The sequence below is a fragment of the Dreissena polymorpha genome, chromosome 6 (assembly GCF_020536995.1).
Source record: "Dreissena polymorpha isolate Duluth1 chromosome 6, UMN_Dpol_1.0, whole genome shotgun sequence".
NCBI lineage: Eukaryota > Metazoa > Mollusca > Bivalvia > Myida > Dreissenidae > Dreissena > Dreissena polymorpha.
The window spans coordinates 49572897-49594100 of record NC_068360.1 but is presented as its reverse complement, the minus strand read 5'-3'; the positions used below and the strand labels follow the sequence as shown (position 1 = coordinate 49594100).

The window sequence follows — 21204 nt, the reverse complement described above, 5'->3', positions numbered from 1 at the left end:
TATACTCTATTATCTGTTTAATACAAACAATATGAATTTGTTTTTGTAAACAAATATTTATGTGCTGACATTTTGAGTGTTTTTATTTGTTTATGATATTTTTTGTCTGACTAAGCACATTACAATAGCAAAAACAAGAAGACCATCGTGGCCATTAAGCATATTGACTAGCCTGACTAGGTGATCTATATTTAACCCTACTTGCTCCAGATTCAAACATAGCCATATTGTCAAGATAAACTTTCTGCCCACACTTCATCACAATTGAATCATAAATCTGGCAACTGGAGCACAAACATGGTTTTGTTTAACATTTTACCTGGTGACCTTATTCTCGACACATCTAGATTTTAACTATAGGCCTATTAATTGTAGGTTAAACATTTTGATCTAGTTTCTTCATGATTGATTCACATATGTGGTGTCTAGAGAGGTTTCATGGTTCTTTTCATATCTGACCTAGTTTTTAGACACAAGTGACCATTAGTAAACCATATTTCTGACTGCGTTTAATGAAGATTGATAACATAAATATGGCTTCCAAGATGGTAATCTTGCCCTTCCACTAGCTTTCAAAAGTTTGAAGTCCTCAATTCCTAGTCTTAAATTTTGGACTTCCTGGATGATAAAGTTGGAAGTCTAAATTTTATTTCTATCAATATTTTAATAAACCTGCAAATATCACGTGGCTGTAGAAAAACAGTGTGTAATTCAGTTCTATAAATGGACATGATGAAATATACTTTAACTGAAGTTATGTTGTTACTGCATAATTTTATAGCGGGTATTGTTTTCACAACTTACTCGCCATAATTATAAATTGCCCACCATTTGCATTTAACTTCTCATAAAGAACAACTGTTTAACTTAACAGTAATTGTTTACAGAAAAATGGTGTGATGGTGATGACCGACACCATCTTTAATGTACAGTTTAATTACCGTTGGATATTACGAAAATTTTAAAACTGCAATTCCTTTTAAATCAATCTGCAATAAACGCTTACTTCATGATTGAGGTCTATCAAAAATAAAGATCGAGAGGTAAACCTGCCCTTATACGAATTCTTGTTACCGTTTGGATGCTGAACAGCATAGTTTGGGTCTGTAGAGTTACCTGAGAATTTCTTGCGGTGCATCCGGGTAAGCATACATGGCTGTGTAATATGACTTAATTATTTGATACTCTGATATCTTTTATCAGTGGATTATACATTACCGCATGTCGCTTTTATGGCGATTAAGCACTGATGTAACAGAGCGAATTACCAGATTTACTGTTGTGATTTGTACGTCCCATGTGTAAGAAAACAGTAAACATGTGGATTATCGGACGTCCACCATTTGTAAAACGGACCTACGACTGCCATTTTTGGGCGTAACTAAAGCCCGGACGTCCATTAATGGAAATGACTTAGAGTGGAAACAATGTTTTACTAAGATATGACCAAGTGACCTTGGGTTTGGACCTTGCTAACTAGATTTAAACTCAGCCTAGATATTGTCAAGGCAAAAATTCCTACATTGTTTTATCAAGATTGAGTCAGGAATTTTCCCTTAAGTGGTAACAAGGTTGAATAAGATTTGACTATGTGACTTAGATTTTGGATGCACATGACCTTGATTTAAACACGGCCTAGATATTGTTAAGATTAACATTCAGACTAAGTTTAATTAAAATTAGATAAATAATAAGGCCTCTACAAGTGTAACAAGAAATGTGTTTGTCAGAAACACTATGTCCCCTTCTGCGCCGCTTTTATTCAGTTTTTTTGACCTTGAAGGATGACCTTGACCTTGACCTTTTACCACTCAAAATGTGCAGCTCCATGAGATACACATGCATGCTAAATATGAAGTTGCTATCTTCAATATAGCAAAAGTTATTGCAAAATGTTAAAGTTGGCGCAAACCAACAGACCAACCAACCAACAGACAGGGCAAAAACAATATGTCCCCCACTATAGTGGGTGGGGGACATAAAAAGCTTGAAGTTTATGACATACAATACACCATACACAATACATGATGCACAACAAAGGATGAGGGACATAGACTGACTACATAAGCTCACCTTGTGTAGCTCAGATGAATTTTATGTTCCTCTGGGAACCATGTTCATTAAAATATGATCTTTGTGAAATTTAAGTATATAACCTTATTTCATATGAAAAATTAAGTTTTCACACATACCACATTAAAAGACTTAAATCGAGAAAATAATTTACAATTAACTAAACTTCTTATTTGGAGACACTCACATGGTTTGCCAGTTTGGCAACAACTTCTTTCTGTGCCTGCTCCTGGTCTTTGTGTGTGTCAAACTTGAGCGGAGAGTCTGCAACATTTGGTTCCTCCACTTTTTCCTCGGGTACCTAGAGACCAGACCATTTCATATGAGAGACATTTGGTTGCTCCACTTTTTCCTCAGGTACCTAGAGACCAGACCATTTCATATGAGAGACATTTTGTTGCTCCACTTTCTCCTCAGGTACCTAGAGACCAGACCAATTTATATGAGAGACATTTGGTTGCTCCACTTTTTCCTCAGGTACCTAGAGACCAGACCAATTTATATGAGAGACATTTGGTTGCTCCACTTTCTCCTCAGGTACCTAGAGACCAGACCAATTTATATGAGAGACATTTGGTTGCTCCACTTTTTCCTCAGGTACCTAGAGACCAGACCATTTCATATGAGAGACATTTGGTTGCTCCACTTTTTCCTCAGGTACCTAGAGACCAGACCAATTTATATGAGAGACATTTGGTTGCTCCACTTTTTCCTCAGGTACCTAGAGACCAGACCAATTTATATGAGAGACATTTGGTTGCTCCACTTTCTCCTCAGGTACCTAGAGACCAGACCAATTTATATGAGAGACATTTGGTTGCTCCACTTTTTCCTCAGGTACCTAGAGACCAGACCATTTCATATGAGAGACATTTGGTTGCTCCACTTTTTCCTCAGGTACCTAGAGACCAGACCAATTTATATGAGAGACATTTGGTTGCTCCACTTTTTCCTCAGGTACCTAGAGACCAGACCAATTTATATGAGAGACATTTGGTTGCTCCACTTTCTCCTCAGGTACCTAGAGACCAGACCAATTTATATGAGAGACATTTGGTTGCTCCACTTTCTCCTCAGGTACCTAGAGACCAGACCAATTTATATGAGAGACATTTGGTTCCTCCACTTTCTCCTCAGGTACCTAGAGACCAGACCAATTTATATGAGAGACATTTGGTTCCTCCACTTTCTCCTCAGGTACCTAGAGACCAGACCAATTTATATGTGAGACATTTGGTTGCTCCACTTTCTCCTCAGGTACCTAGAGACCAGACCAATTTATATGAGAGACATTTGGTTCCTCCACTTTCTCCTCAGGTACCTAGAGACCAGACCAATTTATATGAGAGACATTTGGTTGCTCCACTTTCTCCTCAGGTACCTAGAGACCAGACCAATTTATATGAGAGACATTTGGTTCCTCCACTTTCTCCTCAGGTACCTAGAGACCAGACCAATTTATATGAGAGACATTTGGTTCCTCCATTTTCTCCTCAGGTACCTAGAGACCAGACCAATTTATATGAGAGACATTTGGTTCCTCCACTTTCTCCTCAGGTACCTAGAGACCAGACCATTTCATATGAGCCACACTCTGGTAAAACAGGACTTAATGCATGTGCATAAAGTATTGGCCCAGACTAGTCTGTGCAGAACGCACAGGCTAATGAGGGACAATACTTTTTGCCTAAAGTGTATTTTTGCTACATGTATGAAGAGACTTCATTTAAACAAAAAATACCATAAAAGCTGAAAGTGGAGTCCCGGACAAGCCTTTGCTGACTGCACAGGCTAATTGCTGACTGCACAGGCTAATTGCTGACTGCACAGGCTAATTGCTGACTGCACAGGCTAATTGCTGACTGCACAGGCTAATCTGGGACGCCCTTTTACGAAGCTGACTGCACAGGCTAATCTGGGACGCCCTTTTACGAAGATGCATGATTCAAATGAGAAAAACTAGAGCTTTATCAGAAACCTGGCTTATACCCCTGCAACGCATTGTTGGCTATCTTACAGGGCAAATACCTCCAAAATGTGTGACTCATTGGGCACAAAAAAGATATCTCGCACATTTAGTTCAATATCATTAGACGTTATAGGTAGAGGTTTGCTCCACAATCTTACATTTTATGCAGACTGATTGACCGACCGACTGACAGTGAATCCAAAATACAGCCTCTAAAATTTCATTTTTGGGGTCATAATTTAAACAAGAGCTGTCAGAGGACAGCGCGCTCGACTATTCGAGTGCTTGACAGTGTAACGTAAGCCACCATGGGGATATTGTTTATATTCAATAATTTATTAGACGATATTTCAAAAATAATAAAAGGAAAAAAAAAATTATTTTTTTTTTTTTGGGGGGGGTAGGGGGGTGTGAGGGGGGTATAATGTGGGGTGGGGTAATTTATAAGATGATGTTTTACAAAAAAATTGGGGGGTAGGGGGTGGGGGTGAGAGGGGGGTATAATGAGGGGTGTGGTAATTTATGAGATGATGTTTAAAAAAAAAAATTGGGGGGGGGGAGGTTGGGGGGTGGGGAAAGATTCTGGGTAGGGGCGTGTGGTATTGTTTGGGTGGAATCCATTGTGGTATTCAGGTAAGAGTTGTTTTGTCAAAGTAATAATAAAATGTGATCATACATAAAGAAGTTATGGCAATTTAAGCAAAATGTTCAATTATCTAAGTGTAAAAGGGGCCATAATTATGTCAAAATGCTTGATACAGTGGTCTGCTCTTGTTTAAAGGTTGGGGTCATGTTGGTAAACAAGTATGCAACATATAAAAGCAATTTGTCAAAGGATATAGGAAATATTTGGGGTAGTACGCAAACTTTAACATAGATTTATCAATAAAATGCATATTCTAAGTATAAAAGGGGCAATAATTATGACAAAATGCTTGATAGAGTTGTCTGCTCTTGTTTATAGGTTGGGGTGATGTTGGTAAACAAGTATGCAAAATATAAAAGCAATATGTCAAGGGACAATGAAAATAAATGGGGGTAGTACGAAAACTTTAACATTTGCTGCATATTCTAAGTGGAAAAGGGGCCATAATTATGACAAAATGCTTGATAGAGTTGTCTGCTCTTGTTTATAGGTTGGGGGTCATGTTGGTAAACAAGTATGCAAAATATGAAAGCAATATGTCAAGGCACAAAGAAAATATTCGGGGTAGTACGAAAACTTTAACATTTGCACGCTAACGCTCACGCAGACGCAGATGCCGACACCGGGGTGAGTAGGATAGCTCCACTATATATATTTCATATATAATAGTCGAGCTAAAAAGCCTCAATCAACAAGAGGTCAAAAGTTTATTAACAACCATCTCATTTCGATCCATTCACTTGTGCATTTTTATAAAAGCCATTTTTGACTCTTCCAGATTCAAGCAATACAAAATCAAGAACTTCAATATCTTAGATATGTGAGTCGATTAGACAAAATTTACTCTTGTCTTTTCTATTGTAGTGAATCTAGTGTACACTCTGTTTAATTAAACATAATACACAGGCAACAGTTTTAAACTCTACTAGTTTGTTTTAAAATTCAAATAATGATGAATTGCCAATTACATTCCCAAAATTGGTCACAGAATATCTAAAATAACATTGCAATATAATGAGCATAAAAAAAAGAACCAATATAGAAATATGCTCTAAATACAGTCAATTAGTAATCATAATTTCAGATAAAATTTGTTATTAAAAAATAATTTCAATATCATTAAAATCCACCATTTTTGTATAACAATTTTAAATATTTTCATGAAGGTTTACTTATTTTCCATACAATTTTTATCGCACACAAACATGCCATACATACCAAGACGTCTTGAATCTCATGTACTGCTTTCCTCCGCTCTTCAACTCTTTGTTTTTCCAACTCGTCAGCAACATTCTATAAAACAAAGAGAACACTTTCTAGTTCAAATAAGAAGCTTATATGTCTAAGCTTTATTGTATCAAAAACCTGTAAACAATCAAGACGTTCTTTTCTTGTTTGTTATTATTTCAGGCTGTTTTTAACAGTACTCCAATTAGATGATGATGGATTTTCGATATCACAGGTCATATCCTGGTTGCCAGTTTATGAATGAGCACTTTTCCTGGCCAAGCTTAAACCTCAGTACTTGAAGTGCACACACATATGCCAGCAACTGACAATTGCCCTATATTTGATTCAGAGGTAGGGGAAGAATAGCCGTAGAAAATATTTTCAGGACAGATTCCTTCTCCAGCTTCATCACAAGGCTGGATGCAATTTCCCTGGATGGACAGTTTGATGCCATATCAACTGCGCTCATTAGGCCTGGCAATGAACAGTAAAATGTGTGCAACCAGTAGATTTCAACAAGAGGAAAACAGCAGTCATACAAAAACTGTTTGTATTATCAAACTGTTCTACATCTGAGATTTGTATGTTCAATTATATTCTTAACAACATACAATTCACTATAACACTCCAGGAATAAACACTGCTTTGCAACATCTGTTTTGATAATTACTTAAGACATTGAAAGTCTATCATGCCCTCAGCTCTGCAACCAGATAATCTGTGTTAAATCTGTACTTGACAACAGATATATTGATCAAATAGTAACACATGCAAATTATATTCGTAGAATTGGACAAAATATGGGTAATAAGAATACATTATCTTAAACTGAATTGAATTTGCGTAACTATGTGCTTGTGTGATATTCTTCAAGCAGTGTGAGCGATACAAAAGACTTTTTGCTTGTGGTGTTACCTACAGAAGTCAATGAAATACCAGTCAACAAACAGAATTGTAATGGCATACACCTACACAATTAAGATAGCAAGACAAGAAAACGTTGTCATATAATGTATACATCCATATGTTTGTAAATAAAAAATATGTAACATGAAATATTTTTATTGATTTGCGTTGTTTTTGTTTATAAATAGTGAGATGTACACAACTGACTGTCATACAGGTCTACAATTGTCTGCAGTTGTTCTTTTGGTAATTCCAAATAAACTAGTTTAGCCGCTTGATTGGTCATCGTCGGGTCAGGTACTACTATAAAGTACCTCGGGTGGGCAAAATGAGCTTAAAGGCACCTGACCACACTCCGGGATACTTTTCAGTATATTTTCCCTATACTTCCCGTCCTTTGTAATTTACTTAAGATAATCAGAGGTACCTTTAAGTAGTCCTTCAGCCAAGGATGACCAATTGAGAAGAGCCAGGCATCAAGGCTAATTCCAACTCACCTGCAGTACATCTGGAGGCAGCATATCCACAGGCTGGTATTCCAACTCACCTGCATTACATCTCGAGGCAGCATATGGACAGGCTGGCATTCAAACTCAACTGCAGTACATCTGGAGGCAGCATATCGACAGGCTGGTTGCGCACGTTCCTAGGCGGCTAATTCCAACTCACCTGCAGTACATCTGGAGGCAGCATATCCACAGGCTGGTTGGGCATGTTCCTTGGCAGCTAATTGCAACTCACCTGCAGTACATCTGGAGGCAGCATATCCACAGGCTGGTTGGGCACGTTCCTAGGTGGCTAATTCCAACAACCCTGCAGTACATTTGGAAGCAGCATATCGAAAGGCTGGTTGGGCATGTTCCTTGGCGGCTAATTCCAACTCACCTGCAGTACATCTGGAAGCAGAATAGCCACAGGCTGGTTGGGCACGTTCCTAGGCGGCTAATTCCAACTCACCTGCAGTACATCTGGAGGCAGCATATCCACAGGCTGGTTGGGCACGTTCCTAGGTGGCTAATTCCAGCTCACCTGCAGTGCATTTGGAGGCAGAATAGCCACAGGCTGGTTGGGCACGTTCCTAGGCGGCTAATTCCAACTCACCTGCAGTACATTTGGAGGCAGAATAGCCACAGGCTGGTTGGGCACGTTCCTAGGCGGCTAATTCCAGCTCACCTGCAGTACATCTGGTGGCAGCATATCCACAGGCTGGTATTTCAGCTCACCTGCAGTACATCTGGTGGCAGCATATCCACAGGCTGGTATTCCAACTCACCTGCAGTACGTCTGGAGGCAGCACATCGACAGGCTGGTTGGGCACGTTCCTAGGTGGCTAATTCCAACTCACTTGCAGTACATCTGGAGGCAGCATATCGACAGGCTGGTATTCCAACTCACCTGCAGTACGTCTGGAGGCAGCATATCCACAGGCTGGTTGGGCATGTTCCTAGGCAGCATGCGGCCCTCTCGTCCCATGGACTCCCAGCGGAACACTGGCGCCAGGTAGAACACGCACATGCCAAACACGCACATAGCTGCTATGATCACTGTCCTTTGAAGGCTTGAAAGTCTCCGCCATGCCTGCAGGGATTTAAGAGATCATTTTATATATTTTTTTCTACATGTAAATGAAGACTGAATGAAAAACAATTTAGCAAATATAGCATTACAAGAAAATGTATTAAAACAAATAAATCACTAATTGTTAGCAAAAACAAACACACATTCCAAATAAATAAATTCAGTTTTTCACAATCCAAAGGGCCCCAGCCCCATTTAAAAAATGTTAACAAGTGATGAAAAAGTGGTGTAAAAACCACACTGCTTTAATCCCTTTATATTGGCCAATGAAGATTTTGGATTTCTAATGCATAAAAAGGCATTCAACCAAGATAATGTAAGTCACTTGAAAACGTGTTAGTCTTCTCCAAGCCTACAACAGTTGTTAATTCAAATTAGAAATCATTTTGTATGTATTACTGTTGATTTGGCAATACCGAATAAACAGTGTGGATCTTTAATGGAAAAGAAATTAGGGCATGATCGCGAACTGCATGTACATGTATGAGGCTGTAAGCTTTCAAGAATGACAATCTTCAATTTTTTATAACAATTACATCTCATTAAATTATTTCAATAAATACCATGATATGAAATTATTGTGGCAACTGAAAAGAATATATTCAAAGGCTGTGTTAGGGTGAGAGACTATATATGTATACTTGTATGCATACACTCACAATTACAACTGATCTCTTTGTCTAAATGATGATAAGCAAGTTTCAGGTTTGGTTGCTTGGTTTATAATGAATCTATGACAAATGTGCTGGTAACATTGTCAGTATTTTCGTCTCACCATTTTGGGAATAAGGCCGAGTCCCTTCGGATTTGGAAAAATTGCTGCATTTTGACTATAATTTGGAAATTAGTGTTGTTGTTGTTTTACTAACAATTGCTTAAATTTGAGAATTAAAATGTTTGCAATGTTTTATTTACTAAGATACAACTTAAAGAGCTGAATAGAAGATGAACTAAATGTTGAGGTCTAAATTTTTTTGATTTTTGCAAATCTTCAATTTTATGGTCCTGAGTGGGAAATTATATACTTTTTTCATTGGGAATGTTGCGAAATATCGGCCCTGAATGGAACAAACATAAAATTAAAAAAAATGTTGTGCATGATGTAACACCCAGTTTACACAGAGATGTAAATTCAGGTATATAATGCAGGAGAAAATATATAATAATCAAATCCCTATAAAAAAAACGAGAACTCACTTTACATTATTCTTGAACATATGATTTTCATTATCAACCTCTGATCACAGGAAAACACAATGAAAGTCTAACTGAAGTATAATTTTGTCTAATAAATTTCTATTCATTTTAATGTTAAGTGCAGATTTACACATTTTTCTCTTATCTGAAAGAATTCTAAGAACATGTGCAATCAAATATTGTTCAGCTTAGATCCAAATGTTACTTATTGGAATCATTATGGTCTAATTTAGTTTAATAAGCAAAATGTGAACTATAAACTAAATACGGTTACTCAAATAATTTTTAAGCATTCTAAATATCTCATGACAGTTGTTAAAAAATGTAATCAAAGATCTTGAACTTAATATCAGGGTTGCTGTGACCTGCTTATTTAAGCTTATCTCCTGCCCCTCTAGACCCGGGTGTACTTTGTCCAGGGTTTTCCATGGAAATCCATGGAAAATATGAGGCTGGAGTATTCGGACTAAGTTTCCAGCCTTTTCCAGCGTCAATATTAAAAAAAAAAAGTGTGGAAAATTGTCCATGGTATGTGGAAATAGCCTGGAATAGTTTCCATGGTTTTCCAGGCTTCCTGGAATAATTACCATGGAACAATTTCCAGGGTTTTCCAGCCAGCATGGAATAAATACCGTCCGAATACTCCATGTAATCTGGAAAACCATGGAAAACCATGGATTTTTTTCCAGGGTTTTCCAGATTACATGGAGTATTCGGACGGTATTTTTTCCATGCTGGCTGGAAAACCCTGGAAAATGTTCCAGGTTTTTTCTTTGTTTAATATTCCATGGATGCCTGGTATAACATGGAAAATTGTCCAGCGTTTACCATGGTCACTGAATAGAAAAAGAAATTTCTGGTCTAAAAACAATATTCATGTATTAAATGAATACAATACTCACAGCTTAAATAAATCATAATTTAAGGTTAGATTAAAACAAAACAAAAAATCAACATAATGCCTTAGTTTCTTCGATGTATTATTTTGTTCACAATTCATCAAAATATAACATCAGATTACAAATTGTGTTACATTTATTTAACAAATTATTCAGATCAAACAAGTGTTGTTTAATACATGCTTACAAAGCCTCTAGGTCCATTATCATAAATCAGGCCCTTACATAACAGAACAGGCGCTACTTTAAAAGTTAAAAAGTATAATGCAACCTTAACAACATGTATTCAAAGTAACAAAATACAAGCAAGTCAAGTAATATACAGTAACAATTCACGAACCCTGTACAAACGATATACAAGAAACAAAATGAAAAATTTAAGTTATTTTAGCTACTTCATGTTTGTCACAATATATGTAGCTGCCCATGAGCACAAGGATACTATTTTTCTCAGCTACTTTCACTTTAATGCAATTTAGGTGCTCAATTTCATTAAAATACTTTTATATAATTTTATTGTTCAAAGAAATTCAGAACATGAATGCATGTACATGTATTACTTTCCAAGTGACAGTTTAAAATATAATTGCAAGTCTAAAACTTGTGAAGGCAGCTTAGTAAATTATAAGTACCCAGGTGGGATAAAATTACAGTTTTTAAAAACTTTTTTGTTAATTAGCTGGGCTTCAGTAGGTCGTGGATCTTTTATAGAACTTGTACTGCTGTTATACTGTACGGCTCCTGCATGATCTCTGAAAGGAAAACAAAGCAAACAATATTACAAGAAAGTCATAAGTTTTTTACATTCATCTGTAAAAGTAAATGTGCAGCAATCATATGATTGAATATCTATACTTCAATGCTCATTCATATTTTAATATATTTTAGATATTTCATATCACTGCTCAATTCGGTACATCTGGCTTTTTTGTATTTGAGCGAACATTTACGATCCTAAGTAGTTAGCAATTATTTCTTTTCCATTTACTGAAATTTATTCTCTTAAAGTTTGCAAGCGGGCTTTAATCTACTTGCAAACAGGCAACCACACAGGAAAACTGAGACTTTCAAGTGAATAAATTGTTGATTTAACTTATATTTTTATATGACTCTCTTTTATTTTGAAATTTATATTGTTGTTTTCTTAAATGCCCCAAAACGGGGTACACTAGCATGTATCTGGAAACTCAAACATATATAGGAATTTTATATTCAGATATTGCTATATGAAAGATATGCTAATTTGCTAATTCATATAAAAATAACCTGTAATTGAAACTAGACCAAAATATTGGATACCAAAAAGACAAAATACTTTCAGGTGGTTAACACTAAATTACTTATATGAGCCCGGGGCATAACAATATTTACCATGAATTTGTGGCCATGTTAGTCCTCTTGGTAAATGCGCCAAAAGAGCCGCTTTGCTGTCTTGGGTTATTTCCCTGCCAAACTCTGCAGTATCTTCCATCAACTGGTCAGCTACAGTTAAAGCACATAATGAAAATGTATATAGAAAATAATTCAAGTATTGTTTTAAATATTTAGTAAAATTGTCTTTAAATAATAACTTACAATGAAGTTAATACATCACAAAGCATAGCATAACAAAATTTGTAGGTATGATTAGTACAAATTTATTATTGCTATAATTAGAATGATGTGTAATTCTATTGGTATGAAAATGTACAGTGAAACCTAAAAAACAATGCTATTGGTTTAATTAATTTATTTATAAACATTAACAGCATTAATGAGCATTGAGTTCTCATCATGCACAGCACATAACTCCCTTAGCCTCAGTTCCCTAGCCATGCATTATAAACTTCCAATACTACATTCAAGCTTATTAATATCTCCACATAGGACTTCCTTTATCAAGCTGCAAACTGCACTTTGTGAAAATGTGTGTGACAGCTGCTTTTAAACTTCTATATTTGCCATACTTTTACCTAAAATGTCACATAAAAAAGGTCTACAATGATGACACAAGAAGAATAAATTTAAAGGAATATTTAGAAATAATGAAAAGCACAAACCTTCAGTTGTTGTTCTATTCCTAGACAGACTTCTGAAACACTTGTATGCATCACTTTTTAACAACATTTCATGTCACTTTCCAAATGATATCCATACATTATTATTTTAAGAAATTCTTGTTAATGGAAAAACTCATTAAGTTAAACTCTACTGTTTGTGAAATTACATTAACTTCATTTTAACAACAAGTTTAACCTGCATTTTTTCTTCAATACGCCTTCACCAGAATTTCAATCTAACAGGTAAACTTTCTGTATTTGAACTCCGCCAATCAGAAAAGGCTGTGATATTTTATAACCAATAGATTAGCCGCAGACACATCTGACTCACACAGAGGCACCTCAGATAGTTTGTTAATTGCAAACCTGGACTGTAGTTAAATATTGAGTGTGTATACACCTTGAACAGGGTTAAGGAATTTAAACTTGTAGACATTGCTTTGAAAGTTACTACTATTACTTCTACTACTAGTACTACTACTACTACTACTACTTCTGCAAAACTACTACTACTATTACAACAGCCACAACAACAACAACTACCTACTACTACTACTACTACTACTACTACTGCTACTACTACTACTACTACTACTTCTACTTCTACTACTACTACTACTACTACATCTACTACTACTACTACTACTACTACTACTACTACTACTACTGCTGCTACTACTGCTACTACTACTACTACTACTACTACTTCAACTACTACTACTGCTTCAACTACTACTACTACTGCTACTGCTGCTGCTACTGCTGCTGCTGATACTACTCCTGCTGCTGCTGCTGCTGCTGCTACTACTACTACTGCGACTGCTGCTGCTGCTACTATTACAACTCCTGCTGCAGCGACTACTACTACTACTGCTGCTGCTGCTGTTACTACTACTACTACTTCTACCACTACTACTGCTGCTACTTCTACTACTACTACTACTACTACTACTACTACTACTACTACTACTACTACTACTACTACTACTACTACTACTACTACTACTACTACTAGTACTTCAACTACTACTGCTACTACTACTGCTACTACTACTGATGCTGCTGATGCTGCTACTGCTACTACTGCTGCTGCTGCTACTTCTACTACTACTACTGCTGCTGCTGCTAATGCTACTTCCTTAACTACTACTACTACTGCTGCTACTAGTATTGTTATTATTATTTATACTACTATTGCTACCATTACTGCTACTATTCCTGTAAATGCTAAAACAACAACACAATAGTAACTGCTACTGTCAGTTAAATTTGCACCAATAGTATATTTATCAGTAGTTTAACTGCTTGTACAACTTATACAACAACCACTTTTACATCTACTCCTACAACATATTCTACTGCCAGCACCAGCATTACTACTTCTACTACTACTACTACTACTACTACTATAACTACTACTATTTCTGCCCAAACTATGCACATTGTTTTATGTTTTATTCATATGTTGTGTAAATTGTTGAACTCTGATTTACTTTGAATAAAATGTGTTGCATTTTTATAAGTTATTTTCTCCTCTTATAAAGTCTAAGTTTTTTCCAGGGTTAGCTGAAAATGTTAGAGTCTTTTCCATGCTTAAAAAATTCTATGTTCCACTTTCCATGCTATCTGGAAATATTTTCCAGGGTTATCCAGCCTAAATCCAGCGTTTTCCATTCCTTTTCCATGCTTTTCCATCCAAGGCTGGAAAATGCTTGGAAAAAAAGTCCACGTTTCATGGACATTTCTAGAACAAAACCCTGGAAAACCCTGAAAACTGTTTCAAATTCCAGGGATTACCATGGAATTCCATGTTATACCATGGATTTCCAGCCTAAGTTCCATGATTACCCTGGACAATGTACACCCGGGGACTGATGAACAAAAGAGTGTAAAAAATCATTTGCCATTTTATGTATTTCAGACAAACTTTTGGGGCAAATTGAAACACTGTGACTATATATCTTAATTGCAAGTATAAGACAAAGAACATTCTTGGAATCATCAATTAATAAGAAAATGTCACAGAATTGGTCTGGCTTTCCACCCCATCTCCACTTTTTACAAGCACCATGAACAACCCTACATGTAGATCTTTACAGAGAAATGCAAAAGCATCCGTTACTTCAATATATTTTCAATCCTGTTACTGAACCATTAGTAATTAATAAATTACCTCACCCCCTAAGGTCTTTCCCCCTTAGGGTATAATTACGGTAGTTAACATTTCAAACTATCAAAGTATTTCCTGATTTACAACAGTCTGTAATGTTCAAGTACATGTATCAATAACCCCTTATAATATTGAGAACTACAACCATTCTTCCCACTATATTTTTGTGCATTTAATGCACATCCCATGGGCATTAAAACACTCTAAATTAACGAAAATGATCATTTTAAACAAACAAAGTTTACTTTTCGGCATTTTCCTGCTTTTATACATGTATGTGCAATAAAAGTGTAGTTCTCCATTTGAAAATACACTTTCACATAAGATAGGTCAGCTCAAAAGCACTTTAAATGTGTTTTAAGTATATTATTAAGGATATTTATACATTTTTTTGTAAACAAAATGCAGAAAAAGAACAGCAAAATTACAACAAGAGTTCCGCGGTCGGAGATGACCGCATTGAAGCCGGATTTTTTATTTAAATGACAGGAAAGTACCTTTCGTGTTTTTGTCAATGCAATACTTAAATTACTGAAATATTGTTCAAAGGTCAAAATGAAATGTAAGTACTTTTCAAGGCATGAGCAAACCTTGTGTTATGTTTTGAATGCATGCATATACATGAACAACAATAACATTTAAGGTCACAAATATGAACTTGAATTGACAATTAGGAAAGTTTGATCTCAATTTTTTTATTTTTTAACATTTTTACATTCAAGGTCACGGTGACCTTGACCTTAAAATGACCAGTGGTCATCTACTAGTTCTGGCCAACCTTCATATCAAGTTTGAAGACTCTAGGTCTAAGCATACCAAAGTATTAACAACTTTAACATATTTACATCCAAGGTCACAGTGACCTCGACCTTCAAATGAATGACCTTGAAATGACCAGTGGTCATCTAAGTGTGCTTGCAAACCTTTACGTCAAGTTTGAGATTCTAGGTCCAAGCATACCAAAGTTATAACAATTTTAACATTTTAACATTGAAGGTCACAGTGACCTTGACCTTCAAATGAATGACATTGAAATGAGCAGTGGTGATCTTCTAGTACTGGCCAACCTTTATGTCAAGTTTGAAGACTCTAGGTACAAGCATACCAAAGTTATAACATGGAATAAGAACTTTAACATTTTTACCTACCAAAGTTATAAGAACTTTAACATTTTTACATTCAAGGTCACAGTGACCTTGACCTTAGAATGAATGACCTTGAAATGACCAGTGGTTATCTAAGTGTGCTTGCAAACCTTCATGTCAAGTTTGAAGACTCTATGTCCAAGCATACCAAAGTTAGAACAATTTTAACATTTTAACATTTAAGGTCACAGTGACCTTGACCTTCAAATGAATGACATTGAAATGACCAGTGGTCATCTTCTAGTACTGGCCAATCTTTATTTCAAGTTTGAAGACTCTAGGTACAAGCATACCAAAGTTATAACATGAAATAAGAACTTTAACATTTTTACATTCAAGGTCACAGTGACCTTGACCTTCAAATGAATGACCTTGAAATGTCCAGTGGTTACTTACTAGTTCTGGCCAACCTTCATGTCAAGTTTCAAGACTCTAGGTCCAAGCATACCAAAGTTATAACAACTTTAACATTTTTACATTCAAGGTCACAGTGACCTTGACCTTCAAATGAATGACCTTGAAATGTCCAGTGGTTACTTACTAGTTCTGGCCAACCTTCATGTCAAGTTTCAAGACTCTAGGTCCAAGCATACCAAAGTTATAACAACTTTAACATTTTTATATTGAAGGTCACAGTGACCTTCACCTTCAAATGAATGACCTTGAAATGACCAGTGGTCATCTGTTAATCCTGGCCAACCTTCATGTCAAGTTTGAAGACTCTAGGTCCAAGCATACCAAAGTTATACCATGAAATAAGAACTTTAACATTTTTACATTCAAGGTCACAGTGACCTTGACCTTCAAATGAATGACCTTGAAATGACCAGTGGTTACTAACTAGTTATGGCCAACCTTCATGTCAAGTTTCAAGACTCTAGGTCCAAGCATACCAAAGTTATAACAACTTTAACATTTTTTATATTGAAGGTCACAGTGACCTTGACCTTCAAATGAATGACCTTGAAATGACCAGTGGTCATCTGTTAATCCTGGCCAACCTTCATGTCAAGTTTGAAGACTCTAGGTCCAAGCATACCAAAGTTATACCATGAAATAAGAACTTTAACATTTTCGAGCACGCCGCCCGCCCCCCCGCCCGCCCCCCCCGCCCCCCCGCCCGCCCGACAACATCAATCTATAAGCCGAGATTTTTTCGAAAAAAATCCGGCTAAAAAGCATACAAAAAGCATATTAAATGCTCCTTTAATGTGCATAAAATACTTTGCCAATACAACTGTGTTAAATGTGTAATAAATGCTCATTTTTGAGAAGAGAAATGTAAACAAAATCATTTAGTAATTAGTAATAGTAAACAATTCTGAGCTGATATTCATACAGACACTTTGCTGAACAAAAAAAATCTATTTAAAATTACTCTTACATATATTTTTGTGTTGCTGTTTTCACCTTAGAATTGTTATCTGTTGAGTCGCTTATAATCATTCATGGGATCCACTGATAGCCATACATGTATATCTGTATCAAGATACATGTATGATTGTTAAAGAGGCTTTCACAGATTTTAGAATGTTTTGAACAATTGCTCAAATTTGCCATTTTATCAATTAAAAAAATCCCAATTAGACTCAAATTGGCTAGGAAAACTGAGACTTTGTATGACGGCTGAACTGTCTGAAACATATGTTGAATAAACAGCTGCGCCATGAGCGCATGATACGCCCGTCGTTCGCCAATGAAGTAGTAAGGTAATAAATAACCCTTTGAATCAGTTTTTTACTTCAGTTTATTTGTATTTGAATACATGGTTTATTTTATAAGTACATGAGCATGGAGCGCAGTCTCCTTGACATTCATACCATATCTTTTTTTGAGTATATGTATGCATTTCTTTAGAGGATATGGAGTTGAAGTAAACCTGTTATAGATATTTTGACCAATAATAAAAGAGAAATGTAGATGGGTAAGTGGTAGTGTACAATCGGAATAGAAAAAAGCTCACCTTGTTCAATTTTTCAGGGATACTAAAAAAAAATAAAAAAAATCCATCGAAGGATATTTGAGGTACAGTAGGACATTCAATGAAATCACGAAATTTTGACGAACAAAGTCCCATAACTCTGGAACGACAATTCAGAATTCCGTCAAAAACGAAAGGGGATCAGGGTTTATCGATATTAAGATTGTGTTGAAATTTGAAAAAAATCCATCGAAGGATATTTGAGCTACAGTAGGACATTCAATGAAATCACGAAATTTTGACGAACAAAGTCCCATAACTCTGGAACGACAATTCAGAATTCCGTCAAAAACGAAAGGGGATCAGGGTTTATCAATATTAAGATTGTGTTGAAATTTGAAAAAAATCCATCGAAGGATATTTGAGCTACAGTAGGACATTCAATGAAATCACGAAATTTTGACGAACAAAGTCCCATAACTCTGGAACGACAATTCAGAATTCCGTCAAAAACGAAAGGGGATCAGGGTTTATCAATATTAAGATTGTGTTAAAATTTGAAGAAAATCTGTCAAAGGATATTTGACGTAGCGTACGACATTAACAGACGGACGGACGGACGGACGGACGGACAGACGGACGTGGGGTATACCATAATACGTCCCGTCATAGACGGGCGTATAAAAAATCATTGATATATATTTAAGACTAGAGTGTTAACAAGGTTTAACTATAGCTATATAAGGAAAAATGCCACGCCCCCTTGGCGGCCATGTTTTTCCACCAAACAGAACCATTTTCGAACTCATATAAGATATCATTGGGACAAATCATCTGACCAAGTTTCATTATGATCGGACAATAAATGTGGCCTCTGGTGTTAACAAGGTCTTACTTTTAAAAGCATGATATATAGCCATATTAGTAAAAATGCCCCGCCCCATGGTGACCATGTTTTTAAAGCAACCAAAACCATTTTCGAACTCATCCAAGATATCATTAGGACAAATCTTCTGACCGAGTTTCATGAAGATTGAAAAATAAATGTGACCTCTTAGTGTTAACAAGGTTTTACTATAGCCATATAAGGAAAAATGCACCGCCCCCTGGCAGCCATGTTTTTCAACCAACCAGCATCAGTTTTGATCTCGTCCAAGATATTATTGGGGTGAATCTTCTGACCAAGTTTCATGAAGATCGGACAATAAATGTGGCCTCGAGAGTGTTAACAAGACTTTACTATAGCCATATAAGGAAAAATGCCCCGCCCCTTGGCAGCCATGTTTTTCAAGCAAACATAACCATTTTTGAACTCATCCAAGATATCATTGAGACCAATCTTCTGACCAAATTTCATGATGATTGGACAATAAATGTGGCCTCTAGAGTGTTCAAAAGGTTTTACTATAGCCATATAAGGAAAAATGCCCCGCTCCTTGGCAGCCACGTTTTTCAAGCAAACGTAACCATTTTCAAACTCATCCAAGATATCATTGAGACCAATCATCCGACCTTATTTAATGAAGATTGGAAAATAAATGTGGCCTCTAGAGTGTTAACAAGGTTTTACTATAGCCATATAAGGAAAACTGCCCCGCCCCCTGGGGGCCATGTTTTTTCACCGATCTTGACCATTTTCGAACTCATCCCAGATATCAATGAAACAAATGTTTTGACCAAGTTTCATGATGATTGGGCAAAAATTGTGACTTCTAGAGTGTTCACAAGGTTTCTCTATAGCCATATAAGGAATACTGCCCCGCCCCCTGCCGGCCATGTTTTTCAACGGACCGGAACCATTTTTGAACTCAACCAACATATCAGTTTTAGACAAAAATTTTGACAAAGTTACATGAAGATTGGGCATCAAATGTGACTTGTACAGTGTTCACAAGGTTTTTCTTTTTTTTACCTAGTGACCTAGTTTTTGATCCAGCATGACTCAGTTTCAAACTCAGTCGACGTATCAATGGGACAAATGTTCTGACCAAATTTCATGAAGATCAGACAATAAATGTGGCCTCTAGAGTGTTCACAAGGAAAAATGTTGAAGACGGACGATGCACGACAGGACGACGGACAAAAAGCGATCACAATAGCTCACCATGAGCACGTTGTGCTCAGGTGAGCTAAAAAAGGACAGAGACATTCAGCTGTGAACATTACATTCTAAAATACATGTGTATGCATATAATAAATATCATTACATATAAAAGAGTGATTTTTTAATTTTCCCCTATTCCTAAAAAGTGACGCGTTTTCCCCTTTGGACAGGTCCCCCCACCATATAGGTGAAAAAAACCACTGAACTCCACAAATTATTCCATCGTTTTGCGTTGCAACGCTTTATAATTTTCAGGTTTTTAAACAATCAAAAGATGCATATAATGGCTATTTAAGAGCTTGGTAAATGTATTACTGTTTCCTCACAAAAATCATAACTAAAATGAAAATTTGCGAATATGAAACAACTTTTTTCAATTTTGGTCAATTTACCAAAACGTGAAAAGGCCCCTTTAATGTCAATCATGCATATTCACATATATGTATCAGGCATTTTCCCAGGCGGTTTTAGCATAGCGGGCCATCGGTGCTTGGACGTCAGTTTTTCTGATCACAAAATTTCACAAGCACTTGCAAGCTCTGATGTTGTCTGCATTTGACAAACAGTCCATCAAAATAAGCACGCGCTTATACAATTTTTTTGCGGGACAGTCCTGCTTTTGGGGTGTTTGTCCCGATGTGACACAATTTGTCCTGACATTCGTACAAAACGACATATGTTCTAGAAGGTCACAAAAAAAATCGCTGTTCAAGCTCTGTCTGGTTTAAATTACCATCGCTAATCCCTTTAGTGCTCCCTAATTAACAAAAAACCATATTTACTAGTTGAGTGATCCAGTGTTGTTTTTGACACCTTATCAGAGCTCTATCGGCAAATTATTGATTTTATCGGGCATTCACACCATGGTGTTTGTATGATAGGGGTCAATAATTGCTAGTGAGAGATGCATCGTAGTGAATTAAACACAGACTGCTTTAGTATTTCATGGCCCAAATAAAGTCCAAAGATTGTATTACACGGTATTCTGTGTATTATACCACCTGAGGCTAAAAAACCAGTCAAAACACCTGGTTTGTATATCAAACAAATTTAGCGCTGACCAATACACATTGATGTTTCATATAAATTTACTTTCGTTTTTACAATTTTCAGAAAATAGTTCGTACCTATTGCATCAGTCTAAATTTAGAGGTAATTGATGGTTGCAGTGATTCATTTTGAAATCTACATCAATGAGTCCCTGGGACTCGCATATTTTGAAACAATGGGTCCAAACTGAAAACAATGGGTCCCAGATCATGTCTTTGTAAATTCGTTACAAATAATCTACTAAACATGATACACCTTAGCCTGGGGCTCTTTTATG

At 36.3% G+C, this 21204-nt stretch overlaps 1 protein-coding gene and 1 long non-coding RNA gene across 3 annotated transcripts in view; both read right to left on the bottom strand.

Moving 5' to 3' along the window:
• The window catches only part of LOC127833452 (endoplasmic reticulum mannosyl-oligosaccharide 1,2-alpha-mannosidase-like), a 58350-nt gene that overhangs the window by 24539 nt on the left and 12607 nt on the right, over positions 1-21204 (bottom strand). Inside the window, exons 2-4 of the mRNA XM_052358722.1 lie at positions 8220-8402; positions 5907-5981; positions 2261-2374 (exon numbers count right to left, since the gene is read on the bottom strand). Of these exons, the coding sequence (XP_052214682.1) occupies positions 2261-2374; positions 5907-5981; positions 8220-8402 (372 nt within the window). The remainder of the gene's footprint in view (positions 1-2260; positions 2375-5906; positions 5982-8219; positions 8403-21204) is intronic.
• Positions 10563-12753, bottom strand: LOC127833454 (uncharacterized). Of its 2 annotated transcripts, XR_008027419.1 has the most exons (3): positions 12538-12753; positions 11870-11980; positions 10563-11250 (listed from the first exon to the last, which is right to left on the bottom strand). It is a non-coding gene; the product is annotated as an uncharacterized LOC127833454 (long non-coding RNA). The 2 variants fall into 2 exon arrangements; XR_008027418.1 differs by lacking the exon at positions 12538-12753 and having other exon boundaries at positions 11870-12310.